General features: G+C 41.9%; 1 protein-coding gene across 4 annotated transcripts; it reads left to right on the plus strand.

Annotated features, from left to right (window-relative positions):
* Positions 1-175: 175 nt before the first annotated feature.
* On the plus strand, positions 176-25,854 carry PODN (podocan). Of its 4 annotated transcripts, none has more exons than XM_015636444.3 (12): positions 176-459; positions 1,147-1,434; positions 3,875-4,116; positions 5,670-5,763; positions 7,338-7,402; positions 11,519-11,628; positions 13,858-14,014; positions 15,451-15,566; positions 17,394-18,051; positions 20,325-20,473; positions 22,065-22,278; positions 23,336-25,854. In XM_015636444.3, exons 2-11 carry the CDS (start codon positions 1,350-1,352, stop codon positions 22,243-22,245), a joined length of 1,857 nt encoding a protein of 618 aa, XP_015491930.1. In that variant the 5' UTR covers positions 176-459; positions 1,147-1,349; the 3' UTR covers positions 22,246-22,278; positions 23,336-25,854. The 4 variants fall into 4 exon arrangements, with proteins under 4 accessions (XP_015491930.1, XP_015491932.1, XP_015491931.1 ...); XM_015636446.3 differs by having other exon boundaries at positions 1,240-1,434; XM_015636445.3 differs by having other exon boundaries at positions 1,245-1,434.
* Positions 25,855-26,703: the final 849 nt, after the last annotated feature.

Consider the following 26,703-nt stretch of genomic DNA (forward strand, 5'->3'; position numbering starts at 1 on the left):
CACAGATAAAAATGCACTTTTGGGAAAGGGTGAGTGCTTGTCACTTCCTCTCCCTTGTGTGCTGCTCTGGCATCCATTGTGAGTGAGGTAATCCCCCTACTCCTCCTCCCTGAAGAAACTGCACATTTTGTTGTATGGACTCAGGGTACTGTAATACAGAAAGGGTAGCAGGCAAATGTGTCCTGGATCTCTGAGTCACTAGGAAAAAGCAGCCAGTTTTGGTTTGTTTGTATTTTGGTTTCAGTAAAAACACACTTCCCACTCGAACTTTTGAAACTTCCACGTGGCACACAGGGGGATCAGTTCCAGTTGATATAAGCCTGGATGAAGAGAGGGAGGAAATAACTTAATTGCTTTAGACTTTAGTTCATCTGGTGTGGAAAGAATCAGTGTCCCTTTGGAATTCAGCAAGAAGGTCGTGTTGTTGGTGAGGACAGATCTTCTGCAGGTTTTGTGGAGGTACTGTATGGAGCACTGTGGGGCACTCATAAAACAGGTGGCTTTATGTTTAATATAGTAACTGCTGTCAGGGACAAAAAGCTGTGTTGCTTTCTTGGGACTATTGCTGCACTTGGAGCATTCTGTTATCAACTGTATGTTCCTGTTCTTTCACTAAGGATGGGGAAATAAGAAACTTGAGGCTTCTGGGCTGAATGTCTGTGTGTGTGTGTGTATGTGGTGGAGAGTTCTGATGTTAGTGCTGCAAAGCAGGGCATAGAAGATAAAGAAGAGATTGAGTGGATGGGGTGTCACAGCAAATTTGGGGACTGCCTGTAAGACATTTGTAGTTTCAACCTATTGATCCTTGTCCCCAAAGATCAGTTGATGTGTTGAAAACGAGGGAGAGTTAAAGGGGAAGGAGATAAAATACAGGAAAAACTGCTGATCTATCTGTTTCTAGCTAATTTGAACCAGACCCCCAGAGAATGTGAGGACATTCCCACCTGGAATTCAGATTTGGGTGGAATGCAGCTAAACTCAAAGATGTAGTAACAGTGCAGCTCCAGTGTCCTGCAATGAAATGCAGAAGCACACACACTGTCTCTGCTTCTCTTCTGCCAATTCCTGCATGCTGGCTTTTGGCTTTGCTCACGGATCTTGCAAACTGTGTTGACAAAAGTAATGGGTGATTGTTTATTTCCCAAGTCTTTATATTCAGGCCATAGCTGCTTCCTCTTTCCTACTCACATTTTCCCATATGGTGACTTTGGAAAATTCCTCTCTGATTTCGTTGGGAAGTGCAGGAAGCTCTCACTGGTAGAGGGTTGCCTGTTACTCTCTCCAATTCTGCTGCTCACATCTGGAAAGGATCTGGCTTGGAAAGGGGAGACTCGCTCTCAGCTCAGTGCATGTTACTGACATGGCATGAGCTGAGAGAGCCTGTGGGAGCAAGAGAAATGTTCTTCTCCATTCATCTGATTTCTGACAGCAAAGGTGAGTTTTTCTATTTTTTTTTTTAAAGCTAGCTTGTCAGACAACCTGCAGCAGCAGCCTGCATGTCAGCTGCAGCTTTTAGCAAGGATACTCAGTGTAACAATTTCAGTTAACCTGATGATTTTGAAGGAGAATCCTCTCCTTCAGTGAATGTTTTTCCATCTGTGTGTGTGTCTTGTGTGAATGTGTGTAGAGAATAAGAGGTAACAGAGATGAGATATTTTGAAAGGGATTCTGTTGTTTATTGGAGGCACTGTAATCACTGAGAAGCATACAGTAACTCCTGAAACTTCAGTTTACCTCTTGAGACTGTGCCTTTTGTAGCACTCCCATGCTGTGAGGCACCAAAGTGCAGGTATCATTTGTGTCTGGACTCAGAAAGATGCAGCCACAGAAACCTCTGAGCTGGTTTCAGTGTCACTTCAGTCTTTGGGTGGCAGGACCTGCTCCAAAGCCCACCTACAGCAAAGGAAGAGGACTGACTCTTTCTAGTGGGTTTTGAGCTACTTATTTAGAAGCTTTCTTAAGCTTCTTAAGGATTCTTTGAATCAGGCCCATGGGAATGAATAGAAGTGGAGTGAGTTAGTTCAGCCTTTCTTTGAAGTAAAAGAAAATCACCATTATGCCTGGTTTGACTGCCTGTGCTCCAGATGTACACAGATGTTCCTCTATCCAAAGTGCCTCACTGTGCTAGAGCAGCATTCCCTCCAAAGGCATTGTAGCAGACACTTGCACATAGATAAGGGGGTGAGATTGCCTCAAAATCTTAGTGTGCAATAGATAGAATATTTCACATTAATTTTATAACATCTTTTCAGCAACAGATGGGGAAAAGCCAGCATGTTGCAAATCTAGAGAGCCCAAGACTAACCACGATGTAACTGTGCTATGGGAACAGTGTTGATGCTGTTGCAGCAGAGCTGATTGAAACCTGTATATGCAAGGTTTTCTGTCTATAGTTTCTTTGGCAAGTTATCTATAAGGGTGAGCAGTTATATGGGAAAAATACTTTCTTAGAGATCTGAAATGCTTTCTGAGATTATTTTCACTAAGATTTCTGAAATATTTTCTGAGATTAGGTCACCAAATACTAAGGGTTTTACTAATCCACTGTTGGTACTCATATGGCCAATTTTGGTCTCAATGTTAATATCTGCCATGCAAGGGAAGTTCTATAAAAGAGATGAATTTCATTATATTCAGCTATTACAGGTGGTACTTCTGATATGGAAGCTGTAAAATAGTCGAATAAGGGAAAGAGGGATCAAGCACACAATGATAAATGCTTAAAATCGTCCACCCAGCATGTTTGTAGTAAAGACAGGACTGAAGCAAAACCAGCATCCATGTTTTGGGATGCTCTGCCCTGTAGTCCCACTTGTTCCCATTTCTTCAAGTGCAAGTTACTGTTGAAAAAAATTACACGAGGTTTTCATGACTGTGACTGAGAGCAGGATGTCTCCAGTGCTTCCAAAGCACCCAAACTCTCAGTGAGAGCTTCTGCTGCAAAGCTGCAAAGACTTGTGAATGGGTGTATATGGAGACACGCAGTTCTGACAGCTGCCAGTATGGCTCTGTGGGGTTCTTGTTTCTGAGGCAAAGAAGGAATCTTTCACTCTCTGCTCTCAATCTCTGCTGCACCTCTGGGCTAGCAGAGGTGAAGAGAGTATTTATTTCATAAGGTCATGAATCCATCGTGCTTTTTCACCTTAAAAGATTAGCCTAAGTCTTTCTCATCGCTGTCAAATCCTTCTGTGAAGAATAGCTGAGAGGATAAATGACAAGCCATAACCAGCCCTGACTGCAAACCTTTATGTATGAAATCTGAGAAGGGCAGCAAGTGGGACCGAGAGCGCTGGGTTAGGGCCAGCTGGCTGCTCCGGTAGATATTCAACTTCTGTTTGGATTATTTTAACCTGCTGCCAGAAAGATAAAAGCTGAACATTAGCCAAGTGTCTTAGGTTCAGATCAGCACTGTCCAAAATCCGTAGGAAGCCCGTTCTGTTTTCAGTAGCTGCAAGGTTTTGTTATTGTTCGATGCACGCGTAGCAAGCCCCTCTGAGAGTCACTCTTGACCAAGCCTCTATGTTTAACTAACGAGAAGAGTTTCTTGCTATGCAAAACTGTGAGGAGCGGTACTACAGACAACCACATTGAACTAACATTTCACAGCCTCTGCCCTACATCTGCGGGATCATCTGGCGTTTCTCAATATGAAAAAAGCAATAAATAACTCGGGGATTCGGCGCTGGCATGCCCGGCTGTACCCGGGACGCACTGCTGGGCAGCGCAGTGCCCAAAGTGCCTTGAGGGGACGCGAAGCGCCCCGGGAGAGCGGGAAGGGGGCGGTGGGGCTGGTCCCGGCCGGGCCGGGCTTGCGGGGCTCGGCCGGGCCGGGCCGGCGCTGCCCCGCGGGGTGACCCCGCTGTCCGGCCCGCAGGGGCGATGCCCGCAGGCGGCCGGGCGCTGCTGGCGCTGCTGGGGCTCCCGGCGCTGCTGGCCCTGGGCTGCGCCGCCGACAGCGACTTCGCCGAGGGCGGCCCGCAGCGGCGGCCCGGGTCCGGCCCCGCCTGTCCCCGCGACTGCGGCTGCACCCAGGAGGGCGTCGTGGACTGCGGTGGCATCGACCTCAAGGAGTTCCCGCTGCTGCTGCCCGAGCTGACCAACCACCTCTCCCTGCAGGTAAGGGCGCCATCCATCGCCCCCGTGCCCTCATTCCGCCCCGAACGCCGGCGCCTTCCCTCAGCCCCTCCTCGGCTCCCGGCGGGAGCTGCAGGTGCAGCAGGCCCGGCTCCTGAGCTCGACGAATGCACCCGGTTATCGGCATCCCCTCCCCTCACATCCAGGGAGGGGAAAAAGAGCTCCACATTCTTTCACAGCTCCATGAGAAGAATTTTCGTCCAAACCAGCAATTTCTTGTTTGTCCTTGGCCAGCCCAGATTTCTGGTGGGGCCCTTCCATTTGAGGTGTCTTTGAAGAAGATGGGCTAAATGACAGAAATTTTTTTGGGCAGCACAGTGTGTTAGTTCAAACACGGTGAGCCAGTGCAGAGGCAGGGCCAGCCCATGTCCCCCACTGTCCCACCTCCCCCTGCAGCACATGGAGTCAACAAGGAGCAGGTGTGCCATGGCCACTGGCACCCACCACCCCGAGTGGCACTGCCTGGTGCAGGGCTGCCTGTGGCCAGGACACTGATGTCATGCCTACAGCAAATGGTCCTGCTCTAGACACCTCATGTCTTGTCATGAAAAGGACATATAAGATGTGAGATTCCAGCTTCAGGAAGAAGATTCAGGATGGCCTAGACTGTCAACAGGTCTCTGTGCTCTGCTGTTAGTTAATTGATCCCTGCATTTGGGCAGGTGTCCTTTCCCTGCCAGCACCCTGACACCTGAAGGGCCAGAGCATGGCAGCCCTGTGGCAGTGCCTCCTTGGAGCAGTGGCAATAGTTTGGGTTTTCAGTGCCTGAACTGGCTCTACACCAACTCCTTTTGGTTTTTTGCTCCCATCTGTCAATTCTGTCCAATGGGTGAAATGCAGATTTTGTTTAGACCTTTTCAGTTAGAAAAACTGTAATGTAAGCTGGCATCTTCCTCAGCAGATCTGTCCCAGGTGTGTGCTAGCCATGGCTCCTGCCTCTTCCAAAAGAAAAGGAGCTGTTTGGAGCTGCAGGCATCACTTTCTGTGCATTGGCCTGGCTTCCAGCACAGTGGGTCCTTGATTGGTCCCCTGGATACTGAAACTAGAACCACTCATTAATGGTCAGAATGTTAGTCAGCACGTTAATGAAAATCTGATGGCAGTCACAACCAGTGCAAGTGAGCCTGGTTTGACACTCCCTGCCTGTGACCTGTGGCTTTTAAAACAACCCATGAATAACAGAAGCCATAAGCTTGGAAATCCACCATGCCAACCATGTAGCAAAGGCTTTGCTGCAGCTACAAGGTTTGGCTGTGGCATATGGACTGTGGGCCTTGCCAGGCATAATCACACTCTGTGTGCTACTGGTGCATAAGCTGAATATTCCTGGAGATAAGCAGAAGTCAGGCTTTCAAATGCTCCTGGGTTTGGATGTTTTGGGTTTGAGATCTGAGTTTGGCTCATCATGAAAGAAGTCTTGACAAGGATTTGACATGGTGGGTTCACTTCCAGATTTTATTGAAGTTCACAGTCTGGGTTTACTGGGATCCTTCTTGGATTACTTTGTTGATGATTAATACTCTCCATTTTCTTAGAATAACCAAATAGAAGAAATCTTTCCAGAAGAGCTTGCTCGTCTTTATAGACTGGAAACTCTCAATTTGCAAAACAACAGGCTGACTTCAAAAGGTGAGCCACAGGGTGGACAGAGCCTGTGCCTCCATAACACCAGCTTATGCAATGAGGCCAGTGACAGCTGATAAGGAAGGCCAGGGTGATGGATTGTGTTGGTTGGAGTGGTTTGCTATGAGCCTCACTCCTCTGGCCATCACACAGAGCATGGAGACACTTTATCATCTGAAATACAATACTCAGTGTGGAAGAATGCAGCCCTGCTGAACCAGTGGAGGAGACCTGGCAGCAGCTCGTGTACTGTGGCGTGAGATCTCCTCATCCAGGAAACTCCCTCTGGTCCCACAGGCACTTCCATGCAATGCACTTGAGAACCAGAAATGTCCACATGCTGAATGATTTCCTCCTGAATGACCTTGTTTAGTTCAGACTAGTCAGTCAGGGCAGTTTGGTCCAGTTTCATCCTTGTCAAATTTGGTATGAATTTATATACATACTACAAATAAGGACATTTCTACCCTTCTCAAACATTTTGATTTTGGTAGGCAGGTTTTGCTTGCTCAGTCTTATGCTTATTAGAGAAAATTAACAAGGGGTTAGTGAGGAAAGCAAAAGAAACAGGAATTGGAGTAAACAGTAAGAGAGAAGGATATGGGATACAAAAGATGTAATTATTAATTTATGTATCATCCAGTTCATATGAATGCTCTTTTGATCTTTTTTGAAATGATAGAGAACAAAATTTGTTGAAAATGTGGGCATATTATACATGGCCACCAAAGCACAGCAATCTTACATAGCACAGGGAAAGCTGCACTTAATATATCCAGCCTTTGACATTATTACCTTTGGGCCTTTGTGTTTTCTTTCACAGGCTTCAGTGCAACCCTAAGTTACCAACATGTTTTGACAAGGGAAATAGCTTCACCTTTGACTCATGGTTATCTAAGTGCCAGGTGAAAGTGTTACTTGCAGGCTTTCCATTGTGACAGCAATTGTGCTTGTGTGATTAGCTGGATGTGGAGTAACTCAGCTGAAAATTAATAATTATTGGGGGAGGATAAGCCCTGAAGTAGATCAGGTCTTTGAGCTGGTTACTGTTTGGGTATCTGTATTGGGGGTAGCAGAGCAAGAGGAGGATTGTGACATGCAGATACCAGGGTTATTTTGGCAATATAGTCATATATCAGCTTGATCTGATCATTAAGCAACCTCCAATTATAGCCTTGCAAGAAAAAAAGACTTGCAGAATCTTATGCAAATGACAGGAGAAGGTTCTCAGATAGTGTGGTTGATGCAAGCACTGAAAATCAGGCATAGAATAGATCTGCACAGCTTTGTACCTGACCCCTGAGAGTGGGCTTGGCCACAAGCCTTGTGTGATCAGGATTTTAGATAGTCCTTCATGGCTTTTAACAAGTGTCTATTGTTTGATTTAGTTTGTGGGTTTGTAGGTTCTTTTCCAATTAAAAAAAAAGACGTCAGTAGGTCTGAATCAGATTGTTTCAGTGGCTATAAAAGTGTTTCAATCTCACATGGAAGATACTGGAAGGGAAAGCTGCCCTCTGGTATTTTCACTTAGAAAGACAGTAAGGTACTGATGTCACTGATTAGTTATTCCTCTTTTTAAGGGTTGCCAGAGGAAGCATTTGAGCATCTGGAGAACCTGAATTACCTGTACCTGGCAAACAATAAGGTAAAAGGCTGTGAAGCCTTTCAGAGCTCTTTTCTAATTGGGTTCTTAAAATTAAATGAACAAGATGTCAATTCTTTTTAAATGTACATACTACATAAGTAAAACTGTGCTAAAGTGATATTCTAACACAGGTTCATTTAAGGTCAAAACAGTTTGTAAAAAGTTTAGAGGCTACACATGCAGGTATATTTTGAACATTTGTTTATTTGTGCACCTGGTGAAAAGTTTCACTAGTGTGGGAAGGTACAGAGAGCCCCTGCATGCATTAATTACCACTGTCTTCAGCAGCCTTTGGATCAGCTGCATGCAGATTTGGTTCCTGCCTGTATGTGGGGTAATGATGAAAATGCTGCCTTATCAGATGAGGCTGACTGAAAAATTTATGAACACATCCTAGTGTCTGTGTTTGAACCATCAGGGTCTGTAAAAAGCTATCCAGTTTTCCCTGACTTCCATTGTTACTGGGTTAGATATGGGGAGGACACCCCCACACAGTGAAACTGTGCCAGTCATTATTTTATTCTTTTAGCTGTGGTGGTAGAAGCTGAATTTCTTCTTTTGATGAAGAAGATTCCAGGTGCTTTCCTGTTGTGACCCAGGGTGGATGTATTGACAGAAGCACATCTTTCTTGCCAAGGCTAGGAAAAGAAATAGCTTTTCATATACCCTTGCATCTGGGTGGTTCCTGTTATGACTTCCTTTATCCCCAGTGATTGTCCACAAATATTTGCTACAGAAGAAATTAGGATCCACAGAAAAATATAAGTTAAAACATCAGGCAGAGCTTCTTTGTGTATAAAAGTCCTGCCCTTCTATCCCACTCTCTCTCTCTCTCTCTGCATGTCTGTATATGTATTTTATTATCCTCTTAAAATCTGGGACCATTTGATGTTCTGATTAAATACATGTGGCCACATTTAGGTTTCAGTCAGGCCAAGACACATCCAGAATCACTCCATACATTTCTGTATGGAGTGATTGAGAATAGAACCCATTCCTTAGTACAGTAACATTGTGTTCTTTTCTCTCTTTCAAGCACCATTTCCATGTAACAATCTTGGCAGTTAATAACTCCATAAAGAGGAACAAGCCAGACTGTGACTAATATTCCAGAACCTCGCACTCTGATTTTCCCAGTGTAACAAAACAAAGTGTTTGGTTTTTCTGGCTTTGCCGCAGAGAGAAAAGAATCCCAAAAGAAATTGCAAACATCAGCGAATGTCACAAGTAGTTATAGTGAGAAGTTGTGGACCTGCAAAAATAACACATTTCTTTATAAATCACAAGCCAGGACAAACCAGATTGGCTTCAAACTGCATCTCCTCTGCAGCAGGAAACACTGTGGATCAAGTTACTGTGGTGTCTGGAGGAGAGCAGGGATTTGCTGCTAGTTTGCTCCTTGTTTTATGGATTATCTTAATGCTGCTTTATCTTCCATTGTGATCCCATCAGATGTAGCTCAATCATCTTTCATTAAACTGGCATAGTAGGTCAGACAAAAGAAATGTAAGAGACTAAAAGCCTTCTGTGGACTGTGAGTAACAAGTACTTAAAGAAAAGAGTGGATGTTGTAGTTTCCTTCTTTTTTTCACCCCACTCTTTACATACTTTACATAAAAAATACATTTTGTATTTCTCAAGTAGAGTGCACAGTAAACCATGTTAATAAGAGAAATTAGTCCACCAAATGATAGACCAGATCCTGAACTGCCATTATTATTGACTATAAGCAGGTGATTTTGGTGACAGAAGGTTTAGATTTCCCCATATCCTCAAAATGGTATGGGATTCAGCCCAGTTCAGCACTTCTGTTTTTATCAAAGCTTCATTCAAGCAAGAAAAATCAAAGCAATTCAAAATTGATAATGACTTTTGTATTAACCTTCTGAATTCATTAGTTAACAGTGGAGAAACACTCTGCCATATTGAAAGGAAGGTATAGAAGTAAAGTTGAAAGAAAAATTGCAGTAGGAGAGATGGCAGATTGCTTCTTGTTAGGCAATAAATGAGACAAAGCTATTCAAGTCAACTTTATTTTTGCTATCACTTAAAACAATCCAGCATGAATTCTTCAAGAAGGTAATCAGTGAAACTCAGTCTCATGACCAAGTGCTGAAATGCCAAAGCAAAGTTATGAGCAAGTGAAAACTCTTTTTGGATTAAACTTCTCTTTCTCTTTCCTCTTTCTTGCGGTTCTGATGTCTCTCATTTCACATGTCTTAGCCATGCCCTTTGCTTTGTACAAAAGTTATGACCTATTTGACTGGAGAAAAGCTTTTATGTACCACTGTGTATGAAAATGATTAAGTCCTGTTTCCTGTGTCTGAATTGTCAGTATTACATCATGGCAGAGACTTATTTCTTTCTGAGGCACTGTCAGACCTTCTTAATCGGAGATGAGTGCTTTTATCCAACTCCCTAAAATTGTATCTCCCAGATCAGGAGGTGAGAGATTACCAGCAAAGCCAAGAGCAACTGCAGGAATATGCAGAATGGCTCATTCTGGTGCTCACAAACCATCTGGAAATGCTGATAGGAGTGTGATTTGTGGAAAAGATATTTTTTGTATTTGTGGCCTTTTAACATTTAAGACAGGTTAAGGATGGAGGTTTTGGAACAGCCAAAAATGGAAAACAGTAAATAATGTATTCAATTTTTTTTTTTTAAAAAGACTGTTTTATGAGTCCAGTAAGTTGGAAGTTCGTGGATGGAGTTCATCAATGCACTCTTGACATACCAGTAGAGAGGGGTGTAGGCACCCTTTAGATAAATACATAGTTTAAGGCTTGGGTTAGGCATTTCTCCAGTAAAGTGTCCCTTCTTTCACACAGTGTTCATATTTTAAATATTTTTGGTTTTACAATATTATTCATAACCATCTGCAGTTTTATGGTAATAAAAGCTTGAAAAATACGGTTTCTCATCATGTGAGTCTTGCTGTGCTTTGTTGGCTGAAAGGACTGGGTTCTGTTTCACACAACAGAGCTGTGAGGAAGATTACAGATTCCATGAACTTCAGGCTAAAAGGCAGATCTATTCCATTTCCACAGTTTCCCATTCTGATCTCAAAGAATTCAGTATCTCCCTAGGAAAGAGACCTTTGGAGTGCACATAAAACCCTGAGTGGTCTCATTAATGCTGCAGTGAGCACCTGTAACCTGCTGACTGCAATTCAGTGTCTTCTCTACCCAAGGATCAGCTGTTACAGCATTGTGTTAAAAATCTGTTTCTGGAGGGCTTTATCTTGATGCATTCTGGGTTTATGCTTCCCAGAAAACTGTCCTCCATCCAGCCTGGATTGTAACTGTATTTTTGGTTTGTAGGTGAATGACTTTGTTATTAACAGCCACTCAGTGAACCTGGCTATTGTATTACCTGGATGCTCTCTAAAACTGAGCTTTTTTTGATAATTTCTTTTCACTCTGCCAATTTGTTCAGACACAGGGTTAGCTTTTAAAATCACTGATAAAAATAGCAACAAGAGCAACACATTCAATCCTGTACCTGTTGTCAGCTATAAAGTTTTGAGGACAGGGCCCTTCTGTATTTCCTGCTGCATCCTTTGCTTATTGAACAAAGTATCTCTGTACACTTTGCTTTGAAGTGCCATTCAATGTTCCATCATTTGGCTCAGAAGTATCCTTGTTCTTTGGGAGCCTGAATCCCCCTTGCAGAGATCATCATAAATGGATGCAGTGGAGCAGACGTGTGAAGTGACACCTCCCCTCCACAATACACTTTTGTAAGAGAATAAGCAGTAGGTCACTGTGAGGGGAGTTGGAAGTTTTTTGGCACAGCAGACTGAGGAATTAGGAACAATAATAAGCAAAGTGTTTGCTCTCTGAATAACTATTTCTTGATTTCTTCCACCAAAAAGAGATAGGACCCTTCCAAGCAAAACAAACATTTTCATATCTTAGAGCAAAAGTCTGTCTCCTTCCTGGAGAGATTAGTGAGTGAGGACAATTTGTTTTTGTTCATGCAATCTACATTCAGTTTAATTTATCTTTGCCTGTTTAGGGAAGATAAATTTGCAAGTGTTTTGCTGCTGCTCTAATACTTGCTTAAAACATTTGCTGCATTTCATTGGAACTCCCCTGTATACTTCTTTTACAGCTAACAGTGGCTCCGAAATTCCTACCAAATACCTTGATCAGTGCAGATTTTGCAGCCAATTATCTCACTAAGATATATGGGCTCACATTTGGACAGAAACCAAACTTGAGGTAAGGGACTGGGAAATAAAACAATACTGGTGTTCTGCCACTGCTTGGATGCAGTTGGTGGCTGATAAGAAACTATCTGGCTAAACTATATTATTGCCTACTTGTGTTTTTGGAAAGAAACCGTTTGTTATTCTCAGAATGAAAGATGTAACAAACACATTCCAAGGGCTTTTGCTAGCTGCCAGACACTTCTGAAAATATAAAATGAAATTGTCCCCATTTTATTTGTGTATTTGAGTTGAAAAGAACAATTTAGTTTCTCAAAATGGAGAATGTTTAGTAATCTCTGGTTTTATTATAGTCCATTAGTTTTTAAAAGTAAAATCAGGTGGACAGTACAGTACTCAGTGCAGTAGAACTCAGTTCTATACAGGGCAAGCACTTCACCACCTTCAGAAGGGGTTCATACACCAGATCTGCTGTCAAAGGTCTCTGCTAGGTTCATGCTGTGATTTTCTTATCTGGATTGACAGCAGCACATCCATGTCAAACTCAGGGGCACACAGACCACCTCCTGTGAGGTGTGGGCTTTTCTAAAGGGGTTTTGAGTAATCTGCAGTGTCCACACCCTGCACCATCCAGATCCTGCAAAAGACATCCCAAACTGTTGGGAGCAATTTATGCAGCCAGGTTTGGAAGCAGTTAATTACAGCTGACCCAGCTGAGCCCCTTCGGCTCAGTCTTGTGATGAACCAAAGAATTCTCCATTCCTACTGAATTCATTGAGAGCTGGAGCTGCTCTGCACTTCCTGGGCCTTTAGTCTCTCAGGAACTTGGAAGCTGAAAGGGCTGAGTCACTCACAGATTTCTGGCAATATCTCATGATGAAAGAAGCTAGATTTATATATGTTTTCTTCCTTAATCTGAGGTGGAGATGCTGCTGTGTTTTGATTCCATATTAAAATTATTGACTCTTCTGAAGTGATTTTAACACTCTTCTATACCAACACTAATTTTAATCAGAATAAGAGCTAATTGATTTCCAAGGTTACTCATATAAAATCCCAACACAGTGGTTTCAGTTGTTTTTTTTGTCCCCAGCAGAGTTCATGATCTCAGACTGATTATTTGGAGAGTAAGTTTTTAGAAAGGCAAATATTTGTGAGTTAAAAGTACAGCTGACCATGCAGGGTAAACAATACTTCCAGTGTAGCTCTGGACTCCCTGGAGTGTGTGATCACACAATTGTATTTCCATACTGAGCCTTTCCTTCCTTCCAGAAGGATGTTGCCAAGTTCTCTGCAACTGATAGAGAATCTAAGAACAAGTTTAAAAAGCTCACTTTGACACTTTAGCAGTTTTAACCTCTCTCTACAAATTTATCGGCCTGCAGCATCTGGGGGTAAACACAGGAAAGGAAGAGGTAATCAAAGTTACTAAAAGCATATAATTTCTTTTGTTAAAAAGAAGTAAAATGGATTAATTTAGCAGTTAAGCCAGTGAAAAGGAGGAATAACTTCACATAGGTATATTGCTTTGTACAGAATTGAAACCTGTGTAAGGATGAATCAATTTTTGACAATCTGTTTGGAGAAACTATTTTGTGAGTAATAAAAGTTGAAAGTAAGATGGGAAAAGGAAAAGTAAAACTGTCTCTCAATATCAGTGGCTCATTAAAAACCAAAGCATAGAAAAGAGAAAAGACTGCAAGACTGAGTAAATCTGTTGCCTTTCTGTCAGTATTCTGAGTTCTAAGAGTAGGAGAGAAATTGTTTCCTGGGGCATTTCCAGCCTTCATGGGAGCAGAAAGAATGGAAGGTTAAGAGATGGTCCTTTCTTAAGAGACATCCAGGCTGATTTTGTAAGTGCAAGCAGCCCAGACTCAATTCCAAATAGAAGTTAAAATTGGGGCCATATCTGTTAAACAGAGATGAATTCTAACCCTCTGGGTGAGGCCCCCACACTGACATTCTGTATTTCTAAGTATTGCACAGCCCCAGGCTCACAGTCAGTTTCTTGTAAAGAAGTTAAGACCACGTGTGAAATTTGTATTCATGTGCAGGTTTGGGTTTTGAATGGATTTAACTTTCAGAGAGTATTGGGGCCAACCATTTGGTTTTGCATCTCTATCCCTTGCTAAGTTAAAGGACACATTTTAAAAACAAATCTAATTATCTCAAGGAAAGAAGAAAATATTGAAATTAGGTTTTAAACTAAGCTTTCTCTCAATTAACAAAAACTCCACATTACCCTATCTGTTGAACTTCATCTTTTACTTTCTTCCAACAGATCTGTGTATCTTCATAACAACAAACTTTCAGATGCTGGGTTACCTGATAACATGTTCAATGGCTCTAATAATGTGGAGATACTCATCATGTCCAGCAATTTCTTGAAGTATGTTCCAAAGAATCTCCCTCCAGCACTCTATAAATTACACTTACAGGTAATGAGAACAAAGTTTTGTAATCCTTTAGGATTGTGTTTGTTTGGGTTTCACACCACATAGCTAAGATATCCCAGTGCACTTGGAAACATCCCAGCCCACTTTAAGCCTTTCCTGCTGTATTCTCAACAGTAGCTGTCCCTATCTCCTTCCTTTTTTTGTCCATAAGCAACAGTGTGTTTTTGCAAATCACCAGAATGCTCACAGGGGGCAGAATGCCTTTCTGTGTTTGCAGGGGGATGTATTACAAATCCCTGTATGGTTGCATTGTTGGTCTCCTTCCTGCATAAAATGATATTAATACATATCAGTACAGAAGTGCATCATTCCATGGCTATGTCTCTATGACCACCCAGTTAAGGTTGCCACTGATGCCACTTGTCCTGACAGTGGCAAGACAAGTGGCTTACCCCCTGCTTACCCACTCTGTACTGGCTTTGCTCACTGACTCATTTCATACAGACCACTGCTTCCCAGCATCAGTGGCTACTGCTTGCTACTGAGCTGGCAATTCGGTTTGGATCAGGCATTCTCTACTGCTACAGCTCCTCCAGCAATAGTGCAATAGCAGAGTTGTGCTGTTAACTACTCTCCAGCAATTTTAATTCCATGTCATCTGATTCTGATAAAAAAGCTTCATTATGTCTGAGTTGGAGATCTCAGCCTTAGCAATGGGAGAGCCACAGCAGTGGGGAGTCCTGGGTCCGCTTGCTCTGAGTGTTGACAGCTCCTTGGACGTGCAGAGACTGGAGTCTGTTATCAGCCCTGGACCGAGGCAGCTTTGTGCTGCCTCCCAGTTCTCTTTTCCCTTGAAGGTTTCACCAGAATTCCTGTTAAAGTCTTCTAGAGAACAAGCGTCTCCAGCTTGAAGAAAAGTAAACGCAACCAGTCCAGTCCTTTAAATTGCTGGAATTTCTCTCCAAAGTATGAACTTGTCCTCTGCATTTTTTTGACACTTACAGATAATCATTATCTCCCAAAGAGGTCTCACATTTTGAGCATTACACCTTGAACTTGTCTCCTTCCCTGCTGTCCCCAGCTGTGTTAAGGACAGAGGAGATGAGCAGAGAAATGGGTGTTTTATGTGCACATGCACCATTTGTCAGTAGTAACATTTACCTTGATATTTTAACTGGGAAAAACAGAGCAATGAGAAATGAGAGGCAGAAGAAGACCAAAAATATCTGACAGGTGTACTTTAAATGTGATTTTTTTCTTTTACTATTTATTGAGGCAGCCAAATTTGTCTGTGTTGGTTCCTACTTTATAATAGTTGATAAATGAATCTGGTCCAGTCTGTCCATTATATTATAATGTCCCCTAAATATTTTATGTCTATCCCTTCTGAAGTTTAATTGCCCGTGCTAGTTGAACAGAAGCCAAATGTTGTGTTGATTCATGCCAAATACTGTGCTTTGTGCTCCTGGTGACTCTAGAGCAACAAGCTGGAGAAGATTCCCAAAGGAGCCTTCAGTGAACTTGCCGGTCTGCGGGAGCTGTATTTGCAGAATAACTACTTGTCTAATGAGGGAATGGACAACGAAACTTTCTGGTGAGACTGAGATGTGCACTTTGTACTTCTGTGTCTGTCTGCCCCCTCTGGGACAGTTGTGTATCTACTGAACAAAGGACACAGTAAAAAGTAAAGTTATTAAAAGCTGGATGATGTTATGCATTTCACTGCTAAGTCTGAGATGCAGATGCTGCCATTCAAGAGCAAAGATGTGGGTGAGTGGTTACAGAATAGTTTCATACAAAAGACAGAACACTGAACATCAGACAGCACCACTCCCTGCCTGCCACGGACCCAGTCACGCCAGATACCTTCTGGGAAAAGCCATGTAGAACAACACTGAAACCTACTCTCTGTTCTTCCAAAACAGTCAAAAGTGAAGTCACCTGGGACTTTCCAGTTTTTGGGGCACTTCACTGGGCCTTAAAGCCACACCTTCATCATGACTGGAGTCACTCGTGTTTCTGTGAAGGTGGCTTGAAAGCAGCCACAGACACACAGTGAATTCCCCTGGTCCAGCTGTACCCCAGTGCAGGAGGTTGCTGGAGCAGGCAGGGATGCAGTGGTGCTGCTCAAGAGCCAGATGGCTGCAAAAGCTTTGCTACAAACTGGTGCAACAAAAATAGCCTTTGGCTGTCCTAGATTTAGCCTGGGACTTAGCACTTTCAAAATTTTAACATTTTTTTTTCTCTGTTTGCACTGAATGCTGCCCTTGTTTTACCTGAAAACCCAGACCACACAATTGGTCCTGCCCATAATTTAGTTCTGTAAACTCTCCTGATCTCCAGACATGAATATGTACCAAACTGTCCTTTCCTTTTCCATTTCCCATTCCCAGAAACCTCCCCTAGTAGTTTACTGTATCTGTGTTGAGTCCACCTCCACGTCTTGTTGGACATAAAAAAATATCCCCATCTTGGGAAAAGGTTACAAATGGCAGCAGTGAAGTGTTTTACCTAAAGATTATATTTATTCATTCACAGCATGTTTGGATAGCTGGATTAGCAGTGTAGTAACCAGTAAGTAATGTCTGTAACACATTAGTTCTCACGTTTCCTGAAAACTTTCTAGTCATCTGAAATGGGTTATGTAGTGTCAAGTAGATTAAAAATCTAATTTGAACTGAGAAATTGACTTGAAATATAAGGGAATACAGGGTTCCTCAGTCCTGGCATGTAATACCATTGATCCACATCCAGTTGGTATAAGTGGCTGGTCTGAGGATTTAATTTAGCTTCAACTGAGACCATGGAATCCAGATTCAGTAGCTTACACAAAGCAGCTCTAGCCCTGACTCACTTCCATAATACTGGAGGGTCAGGAGAAGTTCACTACCTTAGCCTAGGACACTGAGGTAGCATTTCTGCTTTTCATAAGAGTAACATTTTATCATCTAGAAAGCAGACCTGCCCTTCAGTTTCAGTATTTATTTTCAGAGAGACAGAAATTACTCATGCTCAGGTTTGTTTCTGTGAAACTGAGAGCTAAACGCTGTGTTCTGGTGGTGCGCCCATTTTCCTTGTCATATTTGTTCACTGAAATTGTTCATATGTTGCTAACTGGGACTGCAAAACTGATCTCAGGCCTCAGCTCAGTGGCAATTTGGGTATGTGTGGACTGTGGCATGTTCCCTTGCTGGTGTGGCTGGAGAGTGGTGGCAGTGACAAGTCCTAATTCCTAATGGCAAAATGGGAGTTCCCTGTTTTGGTGTCCACATCACCCATATCACAAATCAGAAAAGGGCAGCTGGTAGTGGGAGCTGTACTTGGCAAAAAGGTTCTAAAGCAAAGATTGTTAAATCTTTGAGGAAATTGGTTATTGTTTCATCTTGCAGAATCAAACTGTTTTCTTTCCTGCTTTCCCAAGGAAATTGTCTAGTCTTGAATATCTGGATTTGTCCAGCAATAACCTCTCACAAATCCCAAGTGGTTTACCTCGAAACATCGTCCTCCTCCACCTGGAGAAGAATGCAATTAAGGTGATTGACAGAGATGTCTTGACCCAAATTAAGAACCTAGAGTACCTTCTGCTCCACAATAACAAATTAAAAGCCCGAGGTATTCACCCCTTAGCCTTCCATGGTCTGAAGAAGCTGCACACTGTCCACCTGTACAACAACATGCTGGAAAGGATCCCCAGTGGGCTGCCCCGGCGAGTGAAGACACTTATGATCCTTCATAACCAGATCTCAGAGATTAACAGGAATGACTTTGCTACCACTTACTTCCTTGAAGAGCTGAACCTGAGCTACAACAAACTCACAAGTCCCCAGATCCATCGGGAGGCCTTTCGTAAACTGCGGCAACTAAAGTCCCTGGATCTTTCTGGAAACAATCTCCACACCGTGCCTTTTGGCTTTCCAAAGAACTTGCAAGTTCTGAAGCTGAAGGAGAATGAGATAAGCATCATCCCAAAAGGGACTTTGTCTGGGATGACAAAACTGAGGGAACTGTATTTGAGCAACAATAAACTGAAAGTAAATTCAATTTATTCAAGAGCATGGAGAGAACTCAGCAGTCTTCAGGTAGAAACATCACGTTCTCTAATTGCTTTAGTGATGCTGATGTCCTCATCTGTCTGCCTAAATCAAATCATATAGCACCAATACTAAATGTGCTCGGTCCTTGTGCTTTAGGGTTGCATTGTAAGTGCTACAGTTGCTGTTTCTAGAGTAGAAATGATGTGCTGTTGTGCCAGAGGTGGGTACCTTCCACTGCTGGCCAGACCAGCTTTGTTTCTGAATCCTGACAGTGTCCTATATTTTCAGAAAAACATCAGTGAATGTTATCATTAAAACTGAAATTAGGCCTTTCAAATAGCTCGTCTCCCAAAAGATTTAAAATCAGCTCTGAATAGAGACAGCAGGAGGAAGGAGTGCATAAACAAAAACACTCTTAATTCTCAAAGCCCCCACATCAGCTTATAGTCAGACAAGCCAAGCTGTAGGATTTAGCAGCTCAGCTGGCTAAGGCACCTGGGGAGCAGCTCGGAGGTCTGGATTCAATCAGCAGTCTTCTCATTTGCTTAATTGTTGGAGAAAGTTAAACACAAACCATAAGGCAGGCAGGAACAATCATATTTGTGCTGAGCAAAATGACCTTTCAGAATTGTTACGCTGGCTGAAGGATTTGTCTGCATTTCCTTTTAGGCAATGGCCCCTTTTCTGCAGTGAAAGGTATTGCCTGTGTCGTATGGCAGCCATGGAGGGTGCAGGGTCACTGCACAGGCAAAGTGTGCACATCTCAGAGCAGATCAGGGATAAGGACACGGAGCATATGTCACATTGGCCCCCAGCGTGTTTTCAGACAATCCTGATGTTAATCTATACAACGTTTCCCTTTCTGTTGTGTCTGGGAATAACCAATGGCTTGTTTCTCAGTTAATGTCAATCAGCAATGCAGCAACAGTGTCTGCAGAGCTGCAGATTTGGTCCCCAGCTTTAATAATACCTTTTGCGTTTGTTTGGTGCCTCACTGATACGTGTGTGAGTGTGTGCAAATATATTTAACATGCAAAGCAGCCTGGAAGGAAGATGCTGTTGAAAATTACAGACTGCTGGGATTTTCTGCAGTACCTTAATAAAATGTAGGTTATTTTATTTTCAAACAAAAATGGCTCATGAGCCCTGTTGGGCAGCTGGAGTTGCTGGTTGGAATGACGAGCTTTCCTTCTCAAAGGTCCTGATTCTCAATTATGTGAACTTCTGTTCCACTCTCACTCCTTTGTGGTCGGTGTAAAGCCAGAGGCATCGCTGACTCAACCATTGGCCATCCCCACAGCAAACCCCACTCCCATTAAACAGGGTTCAGATAATAGCATACACTTAAAGTTCTGCTGGACTAATGGGGCATTTGTGACTGTTGCTTTTCTTTGGAACAGCATTACTTGTTGGTTGTTTCCAGCTGAATCGTTTCTATCATTAAGTGCTCAGCTGTGCAGTTGGTTTCTGAGTTGTTGCACTGGAGTGAATTTGGCAAATAACCATCCATAAAGATCCTGATCAAGTATATACTTAGTAAATGCTTCAGTCCACACTGTTTCCATGGAAATCACCAGAGACTGTGCAACTGCAAAGCGAGACATTTACATAATGGACTTGGCAGTACTGGGTTAACAGTTGGAGTCAGTGATCTTAAAGCTTTTTTCCAACCTAAACAATTCAATGGTTCTATGATAATTGTTTTCCAGACTGGCATTATGTGAGGAATAAAAACACTAGAATGAGGACAATTGTTTGCAGTAGTGTGGCTTTGAGTAGTGGGTAAATACTGTCAGGTTGGTGTTACAAAGGTACTACAATACAGGATAACAAAACATTTCTATTGATCCTTTCTCTTGCATTAAATTAATCTGAGAAATGATCATGACCTTTAGTCCTGCTGTCTTCATACATTCCCCATACTAGAATATTTCCAGATGGTTTTATGTGTAACTGTACCTATCACCATCCTTAGCCAGCAAAGTGTTTGCAGTAGCAGATGCCAAGGAATTCTGCATCTCTGAAACCCAGCCTGGTTTTAATTTACTTAAAGCAGACATGGACTAATGCCTGTGGACAGAGATACAAAGATGTTGGAACCCAGAAACAAACCAGCATGACATATCATGTGAAATCAGAATGCTCAATAGGAGTATAAGAGAGTAGAATTGTCTTGGCCATACTTACCTTGATGCAAATTAGAGGTAGATTAAATTAGTTTATTCTATAATAAATATAACTTCAAACTTAAATATCTTTCTGAAGTGTTTCTAATATTTAAATTGATTATTTGACCCCTTGTTGTCTCTTTCTTGCAGTCACTAGACATGGCTGGCAACCAACTGACATCTATCCCATTAGGCCTGCCAGAATCTCTGGAGTATCTGTATCTCCAGAACAACAAGATCACAACGGTTTCAGAGAATACTTTTGAATCCACACCCAATATAAAGGGGATTTACCTCAGGTAAAGTCAAGTTTCCACTTCAACACATAAGATTTTTTTCCTTTTTCATCTGCTTTATAATTGCTTCCTTTTTAGAAAGTATTTTAAATCCTTACTTTCTGAACAAGCATCTTTGGTTTATAGTAATATGTGACAAAATTCTATTCATCTGCTCAGAAAAGACATGGATATACATAATAAACTCTTTTTAAAGAGCTTGCCTTTTCTATGCTTATTATAATGGATTGGGCATGCCAGTAATTCTGGGTAATTAATGTTTAACATGATGTCATATTTCAATATTCAGCTGTGAGCCAAAAGTTTACAGTCCCCTTGTAGAAGTACAGTTTTGCGTGTGTCTGTTGGCCCTGAATTTTGACAAAATCGCCCTCCAGTGAGGTGTGTGTGACTAAGCTTGAAGTTGTGTGCATTCCCTTGAAAGCTTTGTCAGAAGCAAGTGACAAGTTACAACTGTGACAGTTATGTAACTCAGTTTAGGGGCTTTGCTGAGTTTTTTCCCCACTCCGTCAGTTGGATGAGGACTTTGTTTTTATAGATGACAGATACTGACCTTTTTTTACATGTAATGTAAACTCACAGTAACAACTGATTTAAGCAGAGATTTATACCACAAGAAGTGAATCTGTCCCCACAACAGATTCAGTTTTAATCTGGTGAAATATTATTGAAAATATTAATTAGAAGTAATTTATGAATCCCTACAGAATATTTTATTAAGCTGATCCAATGGGTGTGTGCACAAGACTAAATATAGTCTTATTTTGTCTATATGCACCTAAACTGCTCCATATTTCTGAATAGTTATGGAGCATACCTTTATGGATGAATGATTCCATACCAAGCAAATTAAATTTTAATGTCTGGTGTAAATTAGAGCAGTCTGTCTATTCAGCTGCTCACATTTATGAGATTTTAGTGAATGCTTGGATGTGAACCAGAAACCACATACCACATTCTATATTTCTGTATAAAGAAAAAGGAATTTGCAAAACAATTTTGCTAACATATTGAGGAGGCAACTCCACCCAAGCTCAGTTGTATTTTTAATGGGAGGCCATTAATCACTGCAGTGCTGTGAAACAATAATATACATATGGAATATTACACAGAATACAATTTTAAGCATGTTCAAGAGTTACAGAGCAGTATATGTGACAGGTTCTTAAAATGCAGATTAGTTTATTTGTATTCCTGGAAATGCAAATAACAGCTGAAAAATTAATGCTTTGTGTTTAAAGGGTTACTTTGTTCTGAGTTTCTTAGGTTAAGAATTAAACTGTCAAGGAATGACACAGAATTTCATGAAAAATCAGTTATATTTTAAAATGTGGGCTGTGAAGCAGATGCTTTTCTTCTCTGGGAAGGAGAAAGGAGAATAGCAAGAGAAAGAATTTGTGGGGGAGGAATTCCAATATTATGATCCAGAGGAGTCAGCACTTCTAGAATGCTGTTGTGAGTCAGTGTAAATTTAGAGTAACTTGGGTCAGTGAAGAGTAGTTGCAGAATGGTTTCCTCTTAGTCTCTTCATTTTTGTGTTGTATATAAAAATGGGTTTATTTTAACAGGGGTGCCTTTTTTTCCTTTGTTTAAGGTTTAATAAGATTGCAGTTGGAGCACTGAAAGAAAGTATCTTCCAAAACCTGAAGCACTTACAAGTACTGGATATTGAGGGGAACCTTGAATTCAGCAACAGTTCAAAGAATAAGGATGACTCAGAAGAGAAAATGGAAGATGAGGAAGAGGAAGAGGAAGAGGAAGAAGAATGGAGATAAAATGTGAACTCATACAATCCCATCATGTGGGAGGTAACAACTATAGTTGAGGCCCCAGTTCTCAGACTCTTGTGTAAATAATTCCTATATACACACATGATTGAAGCATAACAGATAAGTGTCTGAACCTTGACTTTAAAGACTTCCACTAAAATATGATGGGGAATCACAAATAAAAAAGGGTTGAAAATACAATATTTAGTAAAATGAAACAATATATATCTGTTTTATCAGAGTTCTTAATGGACTGTTCTTACTGGCTTCTGTTTATAGCCACAGCAGACACAGTAGTTAAAGATGCAGGTCCTTGTTCACTAATTCTGATAACAAAAAATGCAAAGGTATTTCATGACATTTTAAAGCAATTACTTCAACAGGAAACTGTGAAGCTTGCTGATGGAGAAGACATGAGGTAAAAATAGATTAAAAATTAGATAAATTAAAGTAAGATTAGACCCATTGGTGTCTGTTAAATGTGTTATTAGATTACAAACTCTGTCTCAAGCAGTATTTAAATCACTGACCACTTGGAGGGGAAAAATAATGCTATATATAGTGTATTTCTTATGGAAAAAATAGCACCTCTACTTGAATCTCTTTTCAACTGAAGGAAAAAAGATACAGGGACAATGATATTTGAAGAATATGCATTTTTTTCATAAGAATAGTGATTTATTTACTGCATCTCTTAAGCATCTTATGGTCAAAGATGATGAGGTTCAGGACTGCTCTTTGTTTCCGGAGATCTAAAGTCGTAACTGTGGGGAAAAAAATAGTTTTGTCCCTAATCAACATTTTGTCACTGAGAATGACACAAGGAATTTCTAGGAATAGTGCTAATAAGCTTAAAAGATGATGGGGCTTGAAAAGGGCAGAAGGTACTTGGGAACTCAAAACATTAGCCCTCTTGGCTGGGCTATATGAACACTTTGTTAAACAAGAAATAATTTATATTTACAGACTTAGGATATATTCAGAATCAATGCATCTCTGGTTTAGTTTTGGGGCATGACATGGCAACAGGTACTATGTTTGTCTTATTCTGAATTCTGTATTCCGTTATGTAACATTTTATTTTTCTGTTTTGCAGGAAAACATAAGGAAAAATACATATATGTCTATGTGTATATATCTATATAGATATACAGAGAACACTTAGCAAAACGTGCAATGAATTACGCAGAAACTGTCATGGCACTGGGCCAGGCTCATGGAAGACAGTGTGTTTCAGTGCCTTATTCAGGGAGAGACCCTGAATGCCTTTCCAAAGCTTCCAAATCATCTTATACAAGACCCAGGATCATAAGGGATTGCTCTGGAACTCACAAAAGCTGGCTTTTGTTTCTTCTGTTTCTCTTCCCTCACTGTTTCCATCTGTAATAACAATATGGGACTGTTTTGAACACAGGCCTTCAAATGCCATTTTTGTCACTGCATTTTAAGTGAACCATGTTTATGCCTCTTTTCTTTTCCTCCACCCAAAAGAAGCTGTTGTTGGCCAGGGTAGATGGATATTTGCAGTAGTTTCATGTGCAGAGCAGTGTATGAGGCATTTTGGTCATCAAGCAGCAGTAATAATTCTGGATGCAATTATTTCTCTGTTATAACAATGTGTATATTTGGATGAGAAAAACAAAATAAGGCTGGATCCCGTAATATTTTATCTCTACTGCCAAAACCTGCAGTATATTCCTGTTTTAGTAAAGTTTTAAGATAAAACAATTGCTCTTGTGAATATATATATATATATATATATATATATAAAATTTGTATGTCTGCCTTCCAGAGCTTTAGTAAAGTTTATGTCTTGCTGTTGTTTGCCCTTGGGGCAGTTGGGTGAATGTCTCCGAAGGTGTGATCAGAGGATGGAGTGACAGGATGAAGTTTGATGTATATGGTAGAATTTTCCACAGTGTATCTCATTCACAGTGAGAGGCAGGAGTGAGACTAATGATGCAGAAGAGATTAGTGATTGTGGGCTGTCTTAGGAGAAAACCATTAAGTGTCAAAAGAAATTTGTTTAGTTCAAGTCTGGAGACAGTGCTTGCTGTCATACTCCCTTAAAGCCTCCCCTATTTTATGATGTTGAGTGATCTCAGCTCCTGTTGGAATCATAGAAAATAAAGAAACCATGGAAAAGAAGACCTACAGAGGTACATGTTTCTCAGTTGGCAATAATTCCTTCATCTAAGGTAGATAATTTATTTGACAAAATGGTCCTTTCTTTTGAGGATTTCTGATTGAACACATGTTGTTTTGCATACTGCATTCCAGGATTGACTTGGAAACACAGTTGGCTTAATTTTTTACCAGCTGTTTTCCTGCTGGAGATCTAGTTCCACATTCTCCCTTTGGTTTCCCATAGCACATGACAGTAATTTTAAGCTGTTGTTCTCTACCTTAGACAATTCAACACACTCATTAATCATGGAAGGAAAAATTGCTTCCTGAAAAAGTAAAAGCTTGGCCCTAGAAATTGCAAAACCCACACATTTTTTAAAGTCAGCTATACAGCTGAGCAATAAAATATTCTTCCAACTGACTGCTGGGATAGACTTGTATGTGAAATGTCTACAGAATGTAGCTCAAGTCAATTAGCCATCTCCAGCAAACACCAGTGGAAATTCTGTCAGCCTTCTGTGAAAAAGAATTTTATTAAACTCCTGAACAAGCTGAGAATATGCAGATTTGTACAGTTTTATGGAGAACTGGTCTATTGTCTTTAAACTTCTGTCCCTTGGACTACAATGCTATGAAAAGTCAGGTGCCTCAGATTTCTTTGAATCCCTTGAGAGTCTGATGCAGTGAGTGCAAAGGTGAAAGGTTTGTTTTAGCACCTGTAGAATCAGGGTCAAAATGTCAGGATGATACATAGACTGTTCAGCTTCTTGAGCAAGCAGCAGCCTTTACCAAAGGAGACCCACCTACAGTTTAAGGTGCAGATAATATAGACCAGGTAAAGTTAGGAAACACCGAGTTTGTTTCAAATAGTGGCACGCTGAATCTGTCCTTTAATAGCACAGTGTTTTCCAGCAGCAACCCCCCCCCAAAAAAACCCACCACCACTCTTAGCCAGTAAAAGCCTCAGATGCTCCAAGGTTCTTTGATTATTCTCTAAGAGATTGGTAAGGGAAAATCACAGGCCTTATTCTTCACTTACCTGGTTTCATCAGCACCTATTACAATGGACATAATGCTGTCAGACCAAAATGGTTAGTTCATTTTTTTCTCTTAAAGGAGTAAGAGATGCCATGAGGGATGTTGAAGTCCACGGACTAAATCAGAAGTCCATGGGACTAAGCCTACATATTTTTTGACGGTGGGTGGTACCCATAATCCAAAAATCCAATCCAGACCTTGTAGGGAGCAGGGCCCAGGAACAGACTCTAATTTTATTATTTCCTTTAGTGAAAATGGGAGCTGAGAAGTTGCCCTTTTCTTAGGCCACAAAGAAGCAACACAAACATTGCTTTCATGTAACTTTCTTCCTGTAATTTGCTTGGATTTGGGAAAGATAAGAATGGAAGGCTTTTAAGGCTGAGATAGATGTATGAATAGTGAAAACTTGAAGTCTAAAATGTTCAGTTGGCAATTTTATCCCTAAATATGCATTTGTGCATGCTTGGTATTCCTGTGTGTGGTCTGTATGCAGACTGAGATCTGGGTTTATTTGCTGTTTTTTCTTTTAAAAGCCATGTTTCCTCATTACAGAGGATACTGCAAAAATGGGGGGAAATGGGATTTTTCCAAGCTATGATTTTTTACAGCGACAGGAGTACAAATGCAGCTTGAGAGCTATAAAGAATTAATCAGCTGCCAAAAATAGCTCGTGGATAATGAGCTTTTATTTCAGGCGGTGGGCAGGTAGCCCATCTGTGTCTGCCATGTGGACGGGCCGTTCTGCAGCCGTTTCTCATCCCGTTCCTCCCGGATCCTCGCTCCACGGCCATCCCCTCATGAGGCCTGGGGCACGCAGCGCCTGCTCCCGCCTCACCCCGGCCCCTCCAGAGAACCCCATGGCCGCTTCCCTAGGGACTGCTGCTGGGGGAAAGGGCCTGCGAGTGCTGCATCCTCGCCAGAGCTTTTACCTCCCCACATAGAGTTATGCCCTTTGCCTCCCCGGCGTGCTGGGAGCTCAGGCGGGAAGCGGGGAACCTGCTCCCCCCTGCTCCCCACACTCGCACAGCTGCAGGCTGCTCCTGACCCGAAGCGCTACGGAGCTCCCACAGCGGAGCGGGGGCCATCCCGCCGGCTGTGAGGGGAGCAGCGGCCGCGGACATGGCCGCCCCTCTGTGGGGAGGGAGGCAGCACAAGGCCGGGGCTTTCCCGGCCAAGATGGTACCCTGTGAGTCTCTCTGCAAGAGCACCACAATCCCGCTGTCCACAGCCTCAGCTGGCAGGAGCGGTGAGCTCCAGGGGAGCCATGTGGGACGGAGGGAGGGAGGATGAGGGGCGGAG

Source organism: Parus major, chromosome 8 (assembly GCF_001522545.3).
Source record: "Parus major isolate Abel chromosome 8, Parus_major1.1, whole genome shotgun sequence".
Lineage (NCBI taxonomy): Eukaryota > Metazoa > Chordata > Aves > Passeriformes > Paridae > Parus > Parus major.

Bases quoted from the DNA above. Each gene is read 5' to 3' on its own strand.
- PODN (XM_015636444.3), top strand. From the start codon at position 1,350: ATGTTACTGACATGGCATGAGCTGAGAGAGCCTGTGGGAGCAAGAGAA. The intron at 1,435-3,874 runs GTGAGTTTTTCT...TCCGGCCCGCAG, and splicing joins TCTGATTTCTGACAGCAAAG to GGGCGATGCCCGCAGGCGGC. The intron at 7,403-11,518 runs GTAAAAGGCTGT...CTTCTTTTACAG, and splicing joins TGTACCTGGCAAACAATAAG to CTAACAGTGGCTCCGAAATT.